The 18083-nt window shown below is 49.3% G+C and overlaps 1 protein-coding gene across 2 annotated transcripts in view; it reads right to left on the bottom strand.

The window, feature by feature from the left end:
* The window catches only part of SKAP1 (src kinase associated phosphoprotein 1), a 227146-nt gene that overhangs the window by 42688 nt on the left and 166375 nt on the right, over positions 1–18083 (bottom strand). For both annotated transcript variants that reach the window (XM_073325920.1, XM_073325921.1), the window contains exons 5-9: positions 11644–11724; positions 10346–10429; positions 5638–5762; positions 4753–4816; positions 2934–3113 (exon numbers count right to left, since the gene is read on the bottom strand). In XM_073325920.1, the coding sequence (XP_073182021.1) occupies positions 2934–3113; positions 4753–4816; positions 5638–5762; positions 10346–10429; positions 11644–11724 (534 nt within the window). The remainder of the gene's footprint in view (positions 1–2933; positions 3114–4752; positions 4817–5637; positions 5763–10345; positions 10430–11643; positions 11725–18083) is intronic.

Genomic DNA, 18083 nt, shown 5'->3' with positions numbered 1-18083 from the left:
TAGGTGCTCACTTTTATTTTCCCCTAGGGATGCTCCCCCCTCCCTGCCCCAAGGCCCCGCCCTTGCTCCGCCTTTTCCTGCCCCCTCTCTGCCTCTTCCCGCCTCTGCTCCAACCCCTCCCCTAAGGTCCCCGCCTGCCCGCTGCTCTCCGCCCTCCTGCAGGCGCCTCCCTCAGCTGCCAAACAGCTGATCGGCAGTCCTGACAAACAGCTGTGGCTGCTGAGCACCCAGTATTTTTCTCCTATGGGTGCTTGAGCCCCAGAGCACCCACGGAGTTGGTGCCTATGACGAATACTGTTTGGAGCTGCCGGGGAAAATGCTCATCTACAGGGTGGGGTGGGGGTGGCAAAAGCCTTAGCTCTCACCAGACAAACCTCAGTGTATCCCTCCCCACATCCATCCGAGATCCTGTAAGCAACACAGGAGGGGTTAGCATCTTCCCCTGCCCCTATGCGGAGTTATCACCCTGCCCAGACGAGAGAGCGATCGAAGTCCCAAGGAAAGAGAATCAGCTAGGCCATCAGGCAGGGTCCGCCAAAGGCTGGTCAGGCAGATTTAGATGCTGCGGCAGCAGCTTCTCGATGCACACGGTGAAGGTCACTGGATTCTCGAGGGCATTTCCTAGTGCCGTGGTTCTCAAGGATTTCTCCGCCTGTGCCATGAGCCGCGCAATCCCACAATGCTTTGCAGTTGCTTAAGTGGGGCAAAGGCCTCCGTGTAAGGATGGATTTCGGCCCCTGTGCACCCAAGTCCAGCCAAAACCAACACCCTGGACCCAAATCGGCAGGGGCATGTGACCCTGCATGCTGCCCCCCATGCGTCGCCTCTGGTTACACCACCTAGAGCCTAGAGGCTCCAACTGTGATCAGGGCTCCGTCGTGCTTGGCGCTCGCTGCACATACACCTAGCATGAGACAGCCTCTGCCCCAGAGAGCTTCCAGGCTAAACAAACAATAGGTTGGCGGGAAAAAACAGAGGCAGAGGGAAGTGAAGCAGCTCAACCAAGGTTACGCAGCAAGTCAGTGGCTCAGCGAGGAACAGAATCTATCCAGTGCCCTGCAACCTGCAGCCACCTCTACCTTGCTGCCCAACTGCTGAGCCCAGTCCCTTATGCCTGAGAGCTTGGGCTCTTAATTGCTGCCTAGCGGAACCTTCCTGACGTATTTAATTTAGCTTTTAACTTGCTAAAAATACAAAGCTCCAAAAATAAAAGGAAACAAGGACCTAATTTTCATGCAAATGCCCCTAGCCAAGGGGAAGACGGAGCAGAGTGGGGGCAGGGAAATAAAAAAGACAATGGAAGAACTGTTTCCGACCAGAATATTTTCCAACTTTCTCTAGGCCGCCTTGAAATCGGAACAAGAGGAGAGGAAGCTGGAGCAAAGCAGGGTAGGGCATAAATCAGCAGCGGTGGTAAAGCAGCCTCTCACCCTGGGATCCTTGTAAACGTCCGTCTGGTTCCCTGAGTAGGGACAGTCGTCAATGGAGCTACGTGAAGAATGCAGGGTACGTCTCCACCACAGCCAGGGGTATGAATGGCAGCTTGTGTAGATGCACTGGCGTGAGCTGTTCTCTCGTTACCTTGCTAATAGCAGAAGTGAGGATGCACAAGCCCTCCTGACTCCTCTGACAAACAGACATGCTAACACAGTCGAATCACCACCAAGGAATAGCGGTCCGCACCACCAAGGAATAGCGGTCCGCACCGCCACCTCTCTGGTCTCGCCACACTTGACAGCAGGCTCCGGGGCAGGTCCCATGGTGCTTTCATGTCAAGGTTCCTTCCCCACTCCGAACTCTAGGGTACAGATGTGGGGACCTGCATGAAAAACTCCCTAAGCTTATTTTTACCGCTTTTAGGTTAAAACTTCCCCCAAGTACAAACTATTTTACCTTTTGCCCTTGGACTTTATTGCTGCCACCACCAAGCGTCTAACAAATATATATCAGGGAAAGAGGCCGCTTGGAAACGTCTTTCCCCCAAAAATCCTCCCAAACCCTACGCTCCCTTTCCTGGGGAAGGCTTGATAAAAATCCTCACCAATTTGCATAGGTGAACACAGACCCAAACCGTTGGATCTTAAGAACAATGAAAAAGCAATCAGGTCCTGAAAAGAAGAATTTTAATTGAAGAAAAAGTAAAAGAATCACCTCTGTAAAATCAGGATGGTAAATATCTTACAGGGTAATCAGATTCAAAACATAGAGAATCCCTCTAGGCAAAACCTTAAGTTACAAAAAGACACAAAGACAGGACTATCCATTCTATTCAGCACAGCTTATTTTATCAGCCATTTAAACAAAACAGAATCTAATGCATATCTAGCTAGATTACTTACTAAGTTCTAAGACTCCATTCCTGATCTGTTCCTGGCAAAAGCCCTTCTGAACTGTATGACTTTGCGCTAGGAGGGCTGCTCCCGAGTCCCTCAACCGGCCACTACAGCTTGGTTCATGCCCATGCGTGTTGCACCTTTGGCAAGTTTCACTGTATATTGTCCCTTGCCAGACCAGAAGCTGCATCACAATTACAAATCCGAAGCCCGCCAGGAGGGACCATTGTGATCATTCTACAGAATGCAGGCCAGAGACTCCTGCTTTGAGCCCACCAATGAGTGGGTTAAATTAGAGCACATGTTTCAGACACACACCTGACCTTGATTTAAGAGACTCCAAGTCATAGAGAAGCCACTGCACTGGGAGAGAAGCAGGTTAACTCTCATGGTCCGTGGTGGACCAAGCTGAACACAGCTGGGAAAAGCCACGTAGGTCAGAACACGTTATATATTCAGTAGAAACAAACGTTCCATGAACCAAGCCTTTTTATTCCAAAGAAAGTGGTTTCTTGAGGGGATGTAAATACCCCTCTGCTGCGTCTACAGCCCATTGCGAGTGGTCAGAGCGTTTCTTCACCTGACCGCTTGGCTGCTCACCTGGTAGAACCTCATAGATGTCCTCTTCCTCCTCCCCACTGGCCGCTGCCACGTCCTCCTCCGAGTTGAGGGTATTGCGGGATTCTGCATTTGGAGAGCCAAAGCCGTCGATGTCATCATAAGCTTCTTCCTCCTGCTCCTCCTCCTCCTCATCGTATGGGATGGTGAGGGAGCTCATGTCTGGCAGGGGGGACGATGAAAAAGAAGGAAGGAATCAAAGGAAAACAAAAATCACTGCGTTAAATGCTGGTGCTTCCGTCATGGGCTGAAATCTACCAGAGAAGTCAGGCTACCATCCCGCAGCGCTCATCATTCATCCTGTTCTGCAACAACACAGAACTTGGGGGGGGCACCCCTTTTATGGACTATGGGTGTCTGGCCTAACACGTGGGTTAGGAGCCCATGGAATGAGGATCGGGAAGGGGATGACAAACCCTGGGGAAGGGGAGGAAGTCTCCAGGGTGCAAAGCTATGCTTCTTTTCAAGCAGGAAAATAGGATGGAAGGTTTCTGAATGAGCCTTACCCCCCCCCCCCCCCCCCACCCCGAGAACACTCTGCAGGGCAGACTGACCTCAGCGGAGCACTGAGGAAAGGAAACGTGGTCAGTGGATTGTCGCCGAGCATGTAACAGAACTGATTTGCCAGCAGGGCCAAGGTATTAACAGACAGACTGAACAGTGTTATAGCATAGGGTGCACTAAAGCTGCCTTCCCTCTGTAGGAGGTTTGCACATCTCAGGCTAGCTTCTGGTCTCAGCTATGCTGGTGTAAATCTGAAGTAACTTCCATGAAGTCAGAGAAGTGACTCCAGATTTCCACCAGAAACACAGAGCTCAGAATCTGGCCCTTAGTGGCAAGTCACATGCATGAACCCAGAACAGGCCCACTCCTGTTTTTCAAATTCTACTCAAGCTTCTTGCAAATAAATAAATAAATAAAATAAAATAAAATAAAATAAAATAAAATAAAAACATCACAGTGGTTGGTTCTCTTGTTAGCAGAGGTACAGAGTGAAGCTGGCAGCCCTTGTCCTTCAAATAACAACAGCGTCTTTCTCTCCCGCAACAAAAGCTCACAGTCCAGTAAGCAATGCTGGATGACTGGGCCCTTTCCCACCTACATCAGTCTCCCTCCTCGTACGTTCGGCTGGGCTAGCTGATTGTGGGACAACTGGATATGGTCAATAACCCGCTCTACCCAGGGATGACTGCATCTCTCTCTCTCTCTACCATATTTGATTATAGCTCCCACACCCCACGGTCAGTGCCAACCCCCTGGACTGGCCAGCAGAGGGTGCCATTAGAACAGCCATTCAGCAACCCATGAATTAGGATTTAACCCCCCACGTTCTTTGCCCCGCGCCAATGGGCTGCGTCAGCCACATCCTGCTTTTCTATTCATTTGGGCGCCTTCGTTTATTGCAGAGAAGAGTTTAAGGGCATCAGTGCCAGGAGGAGAAGCAGAATGGAAGGACTTGCTAGTGGTAAAGGCACTGGACCAAGCGCTCTGAGGGGGAATATTGTCTGGTTTTAGAGCTGGGGACTGGGAATCAGGATTCCTGGGTTCTTTTCCCAGCTCTGACATCGACTTGCCCTCTGACCTTAGACCTCTCTTGATTTTCTCATCTGTATAATGAGGATAACAATAATATAGATACCCATCTTGGGGGCTGCGAGGTCTAATTCGTCAATATTTGGGGAATTCTTTGAGATCCAGGGATGGAGGCAGCTAAAGACATGCAAAGCTGTCTACAGATAATGGACTGAATGAACTGTAAAGTCAAGCACATTGGCTATAGAACTCCCCCATAGCTACTTACCCTTTAAGAGAAACTGGATCTGATCCACCCAGTCTTTAGCCTCCGCAGGACTGGAAGCTGTAAACTAGGGAGGGAATTCATTTGTTATGTCATTAATGTCTTAAGCAGAGGTCGTGTAGACAAGCTCCTAGAGCAGGGGCCTGGGATCCAGGACTCCTGGGTTCTTTTCCTGGCTCTGCCCCTCACCCACTGGGTGACCTTGGGTCACCTCTCTATGCCTCCATTTCCCCATCTGTAAAATGGGGATAATGCTGCTGACCTACGGCAGAGAAGGTTGTTAGGCCTAATTCATGAGTTAAATGATTTGGACTTATCAGATAAAAACGTGTCAAGTGGGGTTATTATTGAGTCTGAACCACAACTCCAGACCCAATTTCTCTGTTGCTTGGAGCTTGCATTCTCATTTACTGCTGGGCCAGATGAGGGCAAAGTGCTTTGGTTCTGGCTGTGTTTTACACCTGCTTTGTACTGGTCTAAAGGCCTGTACAAGATGCAGGGCTGTGGAGAATCAGACTAGCCAATTGGCAATGGAAGTCAGTGTTGCTGCCGATTGTCAATCTGGTAAAGTAGGTCCGATTCAACACCGTGCAGCAGGTCACAATGAGACACTTGGAAAGGTTTGCATCCAGATGAGCTTTCAAGAATGAGGGGCACCAAAACCTTCTGGCCTTGTTTCTCTGGTCACAGATTTGGGTTTGGGGGATGACGACATGGGAAAAGGTCTCACCCCACTCAGAGATTCAGACACAGCAGGCCATGTAGACCGTACAGTAAATAGCAACATGCCAGGTGCATGCCGTGGTATGATACACGCAGCGTTCTCATGCTCAAGCGGTTGGGGCTCAGAGAGCACAGAAATAGGACCATTTCTTCTATTGATCCTACCTCATAGCTGCGTTTGCCAGGGCTCATGAGTTTGAAACAGGATTCTCTTCGGGAGTCTTTGCGCAGGTGGAAAGCCAGCTGGGCACTGTAGTACTCAATGGGAAAAGTCCCTTTCGGTTGCTTGCCTGCAATGAAACATAATAATATTGGCTTTGTATGGCTGCAGCACCTTTCCTTGAAGGAGCTCACAATGCTTCACAGATGGGGGAAACTGAGGCACAAAGCCATGACCTGCCCAAGGGGTCTCAGCAAGTTCACTGGGAAATGGACAAAAAACTCCTAAGCCCCCTGGTGTGAGCATCTGTATCCCCAGGAGAAGGAAGGGTTGTAGCATTTTCCCTCTTAGGTGAAGGACCAGCAAAGCAGAGGCCCTTCTAACAACCCTTGCGGGACTGTAACAGCAAAGGAAAGGTTGTTAGGGTCACACAGACACACAAGATGAGCTGCCTGTAATGAAGCAGAGACCTGTGTGTACTTGGGGAAATATGATACAAACGATTATTCTGCTGCTAGTAGAGGATTAATGGTTTGGTGCATCCCTGGCTGGGATGATTTAGTTGGGGATTGGTCCTGCTTTGAGCAGGGGGTTGGACTAGATGACCTCCTGAGGTCTCTTCCAACCCTGATATTCTATGATTCTATGATTTAGCGAGGCCTTTGACAATTTGCCTCTGGAAGCTTGTAGACATGCAGACATGTTCACATATTGGATCAGATCCTCAGCTGGGGCGAACTGACGTAGTTCCATTGATGTCAACAGAACTATGCCAAATATACACCAGCTGCAGATCCAGCCCATCATGTCCTTATTGGAACTGGCAATGAGCTGGTTCCTTTTTGCGTCAAGGGAGAGAGCACATCTGGTGGATACAGGAGAAGACTGGGAGTTTTATTCCTGGCTCCGCTGCTGATTTGCAGGGTGATCTTGGACAAGTCATGCCACCTGCCTGTGCCTCAGTTTCTCCATCTGTAAAATGAGGGTGGTGATACATAGTATCAGAGCAATGCAGGACTGGAAGGGACCTCGAGGGGTCATCTAGTTCAGTCCACTGCACTGAGGCAGGACGATGTATTATCTCTAGACCATTCCTCACAGGTGTTTGTCTAACCTGTCCTTAAAAACCTTCAGTGATGGAGATTCTACAATCTCCCTAGGTAATTTATTCCAGGGCTTAACTACCCTGACTGTAAGGAATTTTCACCTAATGTCCAACCTAAATCTTCCTTGTTGCAATTCAAGCTCATTGCTTCTTGTCCTGTCCTCGGTGGTTAAGGAGAACAATTGATCACCCTGCTCTTTTAACAACCTTTTAGGTATTAGAAGACCATTTTGTCCACCTTCAGTCTTCTCTTCTCCAGACTAAACAAACCCGCTTTTTTTCAATCTTTCCTCGTAGGTCATGTTTTCTAGACCTTTAATCATTTTTATTGCTCTCCTCTGGACTTTCTCCAGTTTGCTCACATCCTTCCCAAAACATGGTGCCCAGAACGGGACACAATACTCCAGGGGAAGCCTTACCAGTGCTGAGCCGGTGGGAGTATTACTTCCCGTGGCTTGTTTACAACACCCTTGCTAATATATCCCAGAAGCACGTTACCCTTTTTTTTTTTTTTTTTTTTTTTTGTGTGCAACAGTCTTACATTGTTGACCCATATTTAGTCTGTGATCCACTCTAACCCCCAGATCCTTTTCTACAGTACTCCATCCTCGGCAGTCATTTCCCATTCTGTATTTGTATTGCATTGTATTTGTATTTGTGCAACTGATTGTTCCTTCCTAAGTGGAGTACTTTGCATTTGTCCTTACTGAATTTCATCCTATTTATTTCAGATCATTTTTCCGGTTTGTCAAGATTATTTTGAACTCTAATCCCATCCTCCAAAGTGCTTGCAACCCCGCCCAGTTTGGTATCATCCGCAAACTTGACAAATGTACTGTCTTTGGCATTATCCAAATTATTTCTGAAGATACTGAATAGAACCAAACCAGGACAGATCCCCGCGGGACCCTACTCGAGACGCCCTTCCAGTTTGATTGTGAACCATTGAGAACTACTCTCTGAGGTCACTTTTCCAACCATCTGTGCACCCACCATATAATAGATTCATCTAGGCTGTATTTCTCTAGTTTGTTTAGGAGAAGGTCACATGAGGCAAAATCAACAGCCTTACTACCACTGAGATGTAATCTATCTACTGCTTCCCCACCTATCCACAAGTCTTGTTACCCTGTCAAAAGAAGGATATTAGGTTCGTTTGACATGATTTGTTCTTGACAAATCCATGCTGTTACTTATCACTGTATTTTCTTCTAGGTGTTTACAAATGGATTGTTTGATTATATGCTCCATTATCTTTCCGGGTACCAAAGTGAAGCTGACTGGTCTACAATACCCTGGGTTGTCCTTATTCCCCTTTTTATAGATAGGTGCTATATTTGCCCCTTTCCTGTCCTCTGGAATCTTTCCCATCCTCCCCATAAGTCCTCAAAGAGAATAGCTAATGGTTCAGAGATCTCTTCAGCCAGATCCTTAAGTAGTCTGGGATATATTTCATCAGGCCCTGCTGACTTGAAGACATCTCACTTGTTTAAGTAATTCTTAAAGTGTTTATTTTCCTGTTTTAGCCTCAGATCCTCCCCACTGACATGGATGTTCATAGGCGCCAGGGCTGGAGCACCCATGGAAAAAAATTAGCAGGTGCTTAGCATCCACCGGCAGCCAAGTTCCCCCACTCTCCCCCCAGAGCCTCCCACCAGCCGGCGGCCCCAGTGATCAATTCTTCCCCCACCCTTCCCAGCGCTGTTCCGCGGGGTGCAGGTGGTGCTGGGAAGGAGAGGGAGGAGCATGGATGGGGTGCACTCAGGGGGGGCAGGATGAGGCAGGTGGGGGTGGGGCCCTGGGGGAAGGGGTGGAGTGGGGGCAGGGCCAGAAAGAGGCAGGGCAGGGGCTTGGGGAAAGGGGTGGAGCAGGGGCGGGGCCCGGGGGGGGAGTGGGGGTGGGAAGAGGCGCAGCAGGGGCGTGGAGGAAGGAGTGGAGGGGGGAGGGGTCAAGCACCCCCTGGGTAGAGAGGAAGTCGGCACTGATTGGTATGTTAGTTGCCAATCACTGCTAACTTTTTTGGTGAAAACTGAAACAAAAACGGCCTTTAACACGTCGGCCATTGCTGCATTTTCTGTTATTGTCTTTCCCCCCTCACTGACTAGAGGGTCGACCCTGTGATTGGTCTTCCTCTTGTTGCTTACTGTAAAATGTTTCTCCTTTATGTCGCTAGCTAGTTTAATCTCATTTTGTGCCTTGGCCTATCTAGTTTTGTCCCTACATGTTGGTTTTTTATATTCATCCTTTGGAATCTGACCTCGTTTCCATTTGTTGTAGGATTCTTTTCTGAGTTTCAAGTCGCTGAAGATTTGCTTAGGCCAGGGCAGCCTCTTACCCTACTTCTTATCTTTCCTATGCATTGGAATAGTTTAGTCTTGTGCCTTTAATAATGTCACTTTAAAAAAAAAGATCGACCCCCTTGGGTGATGGGGGTTGCAAAGCTTAATCTTGTTACTGTGCTCTGAGATCCTCAGAAGAAGGGTGCTAGAGAAGGGCAAAACCATCGCTGTCAGTGAGAGTCAGCAAATTTTCATTTTGTCCTAACAGGGGAATAGTCGTCATAAAACGAAGAATATGATGCACGTTTGCGCATGCATTAAAGCTGTTAGCATGCAGGGTTTCTGGATGGGCGGAAGTGTATAACGAAGCCCATATATCTAGCCGTGCTGAACTCAGCTGGAGGTATTAGCTGTGTGTTTATATGTACCTGATGGAGCATAACTGCAAAATATTTATATACACTGACACATGGATTATATACAGTCACTTGGGGAGTTAAAGCCCAGGTGATGCCTAATGGAAAACTCGGTTCAGCATTTTATTTACACAGTTCCAGTCCTGTGTTTCTCTTCTCTTGTTCTTTACCAATAAGTATATTGAAATAAAACAAAGCCAAGATCTTTCTAAAAGTGCCGGCGCTGATGCCTCATCTGGCATCAGTCACCCTCTGGCACATCATAATTATTTACCAGCCATGTGAAATGAGAAGCAGGAGCTTCAGGTGCGAAACCAACGGACAGCAGGAAGCAATGGACTCTTAAGGAAACCAGGACTGAGCTATGAATCGTAAGAAGAACTGAGCATCCAAATCTCTTAGGCACCTTTGAAAATGGCAGCCGACACCTTGTTCTGGGGCAAAACGAAGAGGAGGAAATTGGTGCATAGGCGTAATCATTAACCTGTGGAACTCGCTGCCACAAGACATCACTGAGGCTAAGAGCTTAGCAGGGTTAAACCTTCCTCCAAAGATTAATGATTTGTATGGCTAATGAGAACATTCATAGCAACGTAAGAGGGGATGAAAAACAAGGGATAGCAACCTTCCTGCAAGGCATAAGCCAGCCAGCACCTAGCGTAATAGAACCTCTAGGCAATATTGTAACACAAATAACAGAAAATGACAGGATTCAACAGAGTAAACTAAGGAATGAATCCAATTCGCTGGGGCCAAATTTATCCCCTGAAGTCCCAGGGACTTCAAGAGAGAATGCTCTGGAACTATCTCCCCAAGAGGCATTAGCGTTAAACAAGGGCTTGCCCCGTCTCGTCCCAGCCCACTTGAGCTCCCCGCCCCTTGGAGAACACAAGGCAGGTGCTTTGCCGCTTACTTTTTTCATTTGCATAGTACAGAAAGGTCCTTTTGCTGAGGACGCACCATCGCTTCTGCCACTCTGAGCCAAAGAAACCATGCTCTGTGGGGAAATGGGAAACAAAGCGGGAGTTAAGGGCACTGCGGAAAAGGTCTCATGATCTCTTTTGTGTATTTCTAGTCAGTATAAACCCTCCGTCCCTGCATAATCCCACAGGTTTCCCCATAGCATCAGTCGGGCTGGAATCAACTCTCAGAACTGAGCACTAGATATGGTGCTGATGGCCCAAGACTCTGCCCCACGCCTTTGACCCCCGCGGGCATTTCTTCACTAGGAAAAAAGGTGTGTTCTTAACCCAGTTTTGCTACACATGGTAACTAACATGAGGTAAAAGCCTAGTGAAGACAGGCAATTTGTAGCTTTCACAGGGATTAGCAAGGCAAGGCAAAGCAAACCTTAGCCTCCCGCACCATCTGTTCCTCAACCTGCTGATGTATGTGAAAGCTACAAATGCCTCATCTTCCCTAAGTTTTCGCTCCGCGGGATCTAACCTGAGTGAAGAATTCACCTTTTTTCCTTGTGAGGACAAGGCCTCAATGTTTAATCCCATTTCTGGGTTTTGCTCTTTGGGCAGAATGATGACCTGCAAAAGTTGCACCCTTTGTTACTTCTGATGCATAAACAAAACCTGAGAGATTCCACACACCCCACCCTGCAGAAAAGATTTTTTTTCCTGCTTGTTCTTCACCTTGAGAATAATTAAGAGTTCAAATCTTATTTTTGTTGGAGAGCTCCTTGTATGACTCACACTATGGTGGAGACTTCTCCCGGCTCTTAAGTGGTGTTGAATCTTTAACGAAGAGAGCTTTCCTCCCACGTGCTTTAGTTAAATACAGTAGGTATTAACAGGGAGTAACGGCTGGGCTTCTCAGAAATGCCCAAGTGGTTTAGGCGCACAAGTCCATTGACTTTCAATTGGACTCGAGTCCCTAAATCACTTGGATGCTTTTCAAAATCCCACCCATGGTATTTTAAATCACCTGACTAAAAAGTCTTTCCCTTTCGGTTTACCAGGTGTCATCTTGGTATCCCTGCTGTCATGAACCTATTCAGTTCTCCAGTCATCCACAGAGACTGGATTTGAATTTGCAAAGTAAAAGACAAGCAGCAAATAAACCTTTTTCACCCCCTCAACCACAACCACCACCCACTCTCAGACTTATTTATATATCATCATCAAGAGGCATAAATAAAGGGGCATAAACCCACCCACCCTGCTTTGTAGGTCACCTTAAACCGGTTTATTTGACTGTTACCTCTGGACCTCTTCTCCAAGTAGCCTTGCTTCAAAACAATCCCCAGACCTTGGGCAGGTTTCTGTATGCTGTCCTCTGATCCTACAGAGATCAGAGCAAAGTCTTGTGAAATACACAAAAGATTTCCCATCTGCGGACTGCGCTCCGCCTCGACCAGGCATGGCCATAGACACACAGTGCATGGCCAAACATGTATGCAACCAATGTGCACGCACACACATGCATGACCTCTCTGAACCCTTCCGTACGCGTCACACCCAAATTGGATACTCCAGCCCGCTAGAAGGGTCAACAGATCTTTTCCAAACTATGAGGCATCCCAGCACTGACATCAGCTTTTATCCGTAGGAGGCGGCTCTGAGAACTAGGCTCATAACGAACCTTGTTAGACTAAACTTTATTGAGATGTCCATCCATCTGCCACCACTTGGGCTTTTTAATGTCACCGTGCATGAGGGAGGCAGAGGGACGGGGGCAGAAAGCAGGAGCAACACGGTAACACACAGAACACCATCAAGTCTGCAAGGGGAATTTGACAGGTAGAAAACAAAGGAAGCGCGAAGGGAGAATATTGCAGGACTCCAGGAGCCGCTGAAGACACACCAGCTCATTCTGACATAGCAACATACTGCAGAACACCCACGGCTAGCCCTGTACACCTGTATCGATAGCCACACCTACGATTCACGCAACCCCCCTCCCCCTCGGGTGTTAGGTTTGCCGCTCAGCTCCTTCCATCTCATGCGCTTTTATCGTGCCCGACCCGGTCATTTCAAAGCACCCCCCCACAAATTAAAGTCCTGAGCCTCTCCGGCAGGATCCCAGATGGCACCTTTCCCGTCATCGCCATTGCTATCTTAAGCAGGGTGCTCTCTTTTGGGTCCTCTTGCTTTCGCACCAACGAGCCCTCTCTGCACTCCACTTTGCACAGCTACTTTGCCCTGGCGTCAGTGTCTGCACAAGGGGTCGGGCACCAGTGAAAAGTCCGCTTTGACTACGGGGACGTCACTCATTTAGGGCCTGATCCAAAGCCCACCGGAGTCAGCAGGAGTCCTTCCATCAGGCTCTGGGCTAGGCCCTGGCGAGAGGAGGATCAGGCCCACTAGCCACGCTGAGGTCACCCTGGGTCCGGCCCCACGCTGTGCGGACAGAGATGGCACTTGGGGTCCATGAATCCTGTAGCTGCATGCTCCACCTACCTGGGAGATCTGGAAATATTGGGGTGACTCTCAGTCATGAGCTCCCCTTACAGTCCTCTTCCATGCACAGAAGGTCTTGGCTAGAATGGATCGTCTGTGAGCAGCTAGTCATGGGCCACAGCTCACAGCTGTGGGGGTCAGTGCCCCCCCCCCCCACAGCAGGCTTCAGCAGCTCAGGATCCTTTTCCTCCACCCCAAAAGGCTAAGGCTGATTCTGGGGGCTAAGCCCCCGGCCCCCAGTGAGAGCTCCGGGGGTGTCAGCAAGTTGTAGGAGGCTTTTGCCACCTGACAGGATCAGGCTTGTTATTCCCAGACTTTGAGGCCAGAAGGGACAATCGCGATTGTCTAGATTGACCTCCTGCATATCTCGGGCCGGAGACCCTCATCCGGCGACTCTGGCATCCAGGCCAAACCCCTCGCGGGTTGCAAGACTTAGGGAGGGGAGGCTGTGCCTTGCAGCGCATTGTGTAACTGACTGGATTGCACCTCATCCCCAAAATCCAGCCTCGAATTCCACAGCCCAGGGCCTGCCGCTGAGAGCGGCCCACCCTGCCGCCTTGTGTCTTAATAATTTGTGCTGAAACACAATAAGAAATGACTCACTGAACGCCACTAATCATCTCTCCAGTGCCTGAGCTTGGCAGCCTTTTAAGTATGAGTAACTTCCCAGAATCCCAGACCAGAAGGGTTGCTCCTGTTTTCTTAGCGTGTCTCTCTCCCGGCTCAATCCATCCCTCGTGTCAGCTCCCTCCTTTGCCGACTCTTTTCATTTTCGTGTTTTATAGTTTGCAAACTCTGGGGCTGCTATAAATCCCCGCCCACGGCTCTCGGCGCGAACGCCAGACACGAGAGCGGCACCAAAGGCACAAAGTCTGGTTTTGTACAAACATCCCCCCTACGTGGGCACCCCCCTCTGTGCTTGTTATTACCTGGAAATCGGAGCCATCCACAGGGGCAGATCCATCACGCCACTGAGATCAATTTACACCAGGTGAGGATCTGGCGCCTAGGGTGAAACTCACCTCTGGGGAGAGGCCCATCACTTAAATTCTAGTTTGAAGGCTTGAGTGGTGCATCGGCCCCACGTTGGCCCTCTGGCCAGGGGTGATTTCACCCCTCTTCAGTAGGCCTGGCCTTTCCCCATGAAACAGAAAGGCAGCAAATTAAAACCAGATTCAAGCAAATGCTTTTCCTGCGTTAATCCATGGAACTCACTGCAGCAAGATACTGCTGAGGCCAAGAGCACAGCAGGATTCAAAACCAAGACGGGACATCTGTTTGGAAGGGATATAAGGCCTCAAGCTTCAGGGCATAACTGGACCGGTAACTATTTGGTGTCCGGTGGAAATTTGGCACCTTCCTCTGAAGCAGATGGTCTCAAGCACTGCCAGTCACAGGGCCCTGGACTGGTCTGACCCACTACAGCAATTCCTGCATTCCTAAAGCGGGACATGGGGTTTTGCTGTAGAAGGCCCCATTATTGACATAGGGGCCGGCTGAGCAGTTCGGATCAGAATCCATGGCCTTCCGAGAGACCGGGGTCGCCGAGAACCCTGGTGCAGAGGCCACCCGCCTGGCATTGCTGCAGCCCACTCACACAGGGAGCAGAACCTTTGTCACAGACACACCACGTGCTTTGAGATGCTGAACTTCCGACTGTAGGGGGGGTGGAAAGAAAAAAAAAGGTACAGTAAGCATTTTGTTTTGTTTTTTTTAATCGGAATCCAGGCCCCTTTTGTTAATGCAAATCTAAATGTCATTTTATGGGACATTTATAATTATGAAAATGGGCTGACACTGCCTGGTACACAGGGGGAACCCGCAAGTATGAATATTACATTAGTGTGCCCGATGCCAGCTCACTGATCCCGCTGGCAGGCGCATAAAAAATGCTCGAGTGAAACTTTTATTTAGACGTTAAGATTCCAGGCCCCAGCGGGGTGACGCAGGCAGCCCCTGTGAGATCCCATCAGTACGAGTGTTGGAATTGAATTACCCAGGGGGAAAGGCAGGAGCAGCGAGCGCTGGTTTGCTTATTTAATTTCATTTACTTTCAGTACATTATCAGCATGGAGCTTCCCTCAGTGTCCCCCCCACCCCAAGAAACAAGGCTGCAGAGAAGGGTTGCATGCATGCTCCAGGGGCCATCTGCAAGCTACAGATCTTTCCCGTCCGCTCCTGCTCCATGCGCTTGTCCTTCACGGGCGAGCAGAACCTGCACTGTCTTTTGCTAAGGTCTCCTGAGTCAAGGAGGATTCTGGGAAGCTATAAAGGGTCCATTCAAACACCCCCAAGAAGGGGGGAAAAACAAGGCAGTATGGCCTAGGAGACGGAGCATGGGGCTGGGAGCCAGGATCATCCATAAGTAACCCAGCTCCGTCACTGAGTTCACTGTATCAGCACTGTGTCCTGCTCCACCCGTCTCTCTGCATCCACCTGTTGTCTCTTGTCTTAGATTGTAAGCTCTTTGGGACAGGAACCATGTTCTTGGTGTGTGTACAGCGCCTAGCACAGTGGGGACCTGGTTCATGCCTGGGGCTCCTAGACACGACCACAATACAACTAATAAATAATGATGCCTCTCTTTGGGCAAGTCACACTGCCTTTCTGTGACTCAGTTTCCCCATCAGTAAAATATGAATCATGAAACTTACCCTCCTTTGTAAATGCTATGTGACTGCTTAGATTAAACACACACGAGACCTTGGAAACATTAAAGGCTAAGCACCCTTATGACTGCAGCACACAAGACAAACATCACTGTCAGAACCTCCCGGATACAGCCCTCGTAACACACCCGGAGCCATAAAGATGAAATCTGCGGGAGGCGTGTTACTGCAGAGGACATGGCAGTTCTGCACCTACTGCCCTATCGGGGGAGACACAGAGAAGACAGAAGCTGTGAGGCAGAGCATTTTCTCCCTCCAGACTCGCCCCGAGCACCCACAGCCAAGTCTGCCACACAAGTGCTGAGCAGGATTCTATCTCTCGGGAGCTCCGTGACTCTCAGAGACAGCTGTGGACTTGGGCTGCCCCGGGAGAGCCCTCCCCAGCAGGCGTTGTGTATCCAAGAAAGCAGAGACGTTGGAGCCTACAGGAGTCACGGTCTGTTTCACCAGGTGTGTTCTCACTCAATGAGAAGAGAGAATCAGGGACAGTCAGCTGGTAACACCAGGCCACGGGGATCAGAACACAAGAGGCCACACGGCTTGGCTTGCACAGGGCACCAGTGCTGAGGGTGGGTCTTTACAGAACAAGCTGGCAGCAGATGGCTAAATTATCCTGAAAAGAAAATCACTGGGCTTTTTTCTTTTCTTTTCACCTTTTGCTTAACTTTTTAAAGCCCCCAGTTCATTCTCATGAGCTAGAAAAACAAACCCTAAGGGGCTAGTCACAAACTAGCCAGGGACACATGCTACGCCAAGCAGCTCAGATAGGAAGGCCGGGAAGGACCAATACAATATATCTAGTCCGACGCTCCGGGTCAGAGAATTTCACCCAGTAATTCCTGCCTCGAGGCCAAACAACTTGACCGGTCAACCAGAGCCTCGATTTAAAGACTAAGGCCTTGTCTAGAGGGTAAAGAGCGAGACCGTGCGCTGGTGTGAGCGAAGCTCCCCATCTCGGATGAAATTAAAATGCACATTTTTAACAGGGAATGTTAATCAATCATTGGGCCAGTTGCCAAAGGAGGGGCTAACTTCTCTATCGTTTAGGGCTTGTCTATTGCAGCCAATTAAAGCGTGGCAAGCCAGCCTGTGACTCTATAGCGCACCAGGTTGCCGGGCAGTTACTCGCCAGGGGGACATAGCTACCGCGCAAAGAGAGTCCCGAAACCAGCTACTAGTATGCTAAGCCGCACTCTGGGATGTTTGTTGCACTGTAGCAGTGGCCACATGGCAAGTTACTGGCCGGCAAGCTGGTGCGGTGTAGACTCACCGCCTGGCTTGCCATTAGCTGCAATAGACAAGCCCTAAGCGATAGAGAAGTTAGCCCCTCCTTTGGCAACTGGCCAAATGATTGATTAACATTCCCTGTTAAAAATGTGCATTTTAATTTCATCCGAGATGGGGAGCTGTGCTCACACCAGGCACCCCTCCCGCCCCTAGAAATCCCATCCCAGGTGTCATGGGAGCTAAAGCCACACAGGCCTGGAGGACACGGCAGCCCTCACCCTACCATGTTACCTGCACGTTCAAAGGCAGGACACGTGGAGATGTTGCTATTGCAGTCAATTCCTGAGCGTTTGTCATTCCTGCTCCCTCACTTCGGTTAGACACTGTACTGAGAGCAACCTTATTACAATAAACCTAGAGGTGGGATTTTCCAAATCGCTCCGCAGTGACCTATCTACTCCTATTGCAGTCAATAGGAGTTTTGCTGTTGAGTGGAATTAGGCTAACGCCGAGGAACCGACTGCGGAAGCAACTTCACCCACTCGTACGACAGGATTTGGCGGTAAATGGGTCTACGAGCATGGCAGCTTATGCGAACCTCACTGCAGTATTTTGGACCATTGCTGTAAGACACTGTGCAGGATCAAACCCCTCTCTCTTTCAGTCAGCATCTTATGGGCCCCCATAGAAGATGGTGAGTCTCCCCTTATTTAAGCTGCTGAACCGCCATCTCTGTCAAACTCAAGAGGGTTCTGTAGGAGGCCTCGTGTTGCTAAGACACGGGACCATGGAGGATGGTGGTCCATAAAGCCCTCCTTGGTGGCCTGCAGAATGGAGCACCTGGCAAGTCAAGCAGCAGGGGTGTGTGGGGGGAGGGGAGGGGAGCAAACAGGATGATGGGGGAAGGGGGGGCCCACGAAAGGCTGTCTTTCTCACAAAGCCATTCGCAAGATGAAGAAGCTGGAGAGCCAGAGTTAAGCAGACAACACTGGACCTGGTGTAGGTCAACACAAATCAACAGAGTTACACCAGTAAAAGAACGTCGTTTAATGAGTGGCGCTCAAAAATCTCCTGCAAACTTCATGGTTGAAAATGGCATCATGTTGGCCTGTGTTCTCTGCACCCCCAAGCTCATCTCTTGCACCTTTTCCTTGCCCTCCACTATTCCTTTGTTTAAATCAAAATATCTGCTTCATGTCCCCCGTTTTCTCTTTCTTCTCTCATTCTGCTGCTCCTCATCCTATTCTTCTCTTTAGTCTCTCTCTTCCTCCTTGCTCCCCATTTTCCTGTAGCCATATTTCTATCTCCGTCTCCCAGCTCTGGACCTTAGTCTAATTTTGCAGTG

Source organism: Lepidochelys kempii, chromosome 27 (genome assembly GCF_965140265.1).
Source record: "Lepidochelys kempii isolate rLepKem1 chromosome 27, rLepKem1.hap2, whole genome shotgun sequence".
Taxonomy (NCBI): Eukaryota; Metazoa; Chordata; order Testudines; family Cheloniidae; genus Lepidochelys; species Lepidochelys kempii.
The sequence above is the reverse complement of the archived record's forward strand: the minus strand, read 5'-3'. Positions and strand labels throughout refer to the sequence as shown.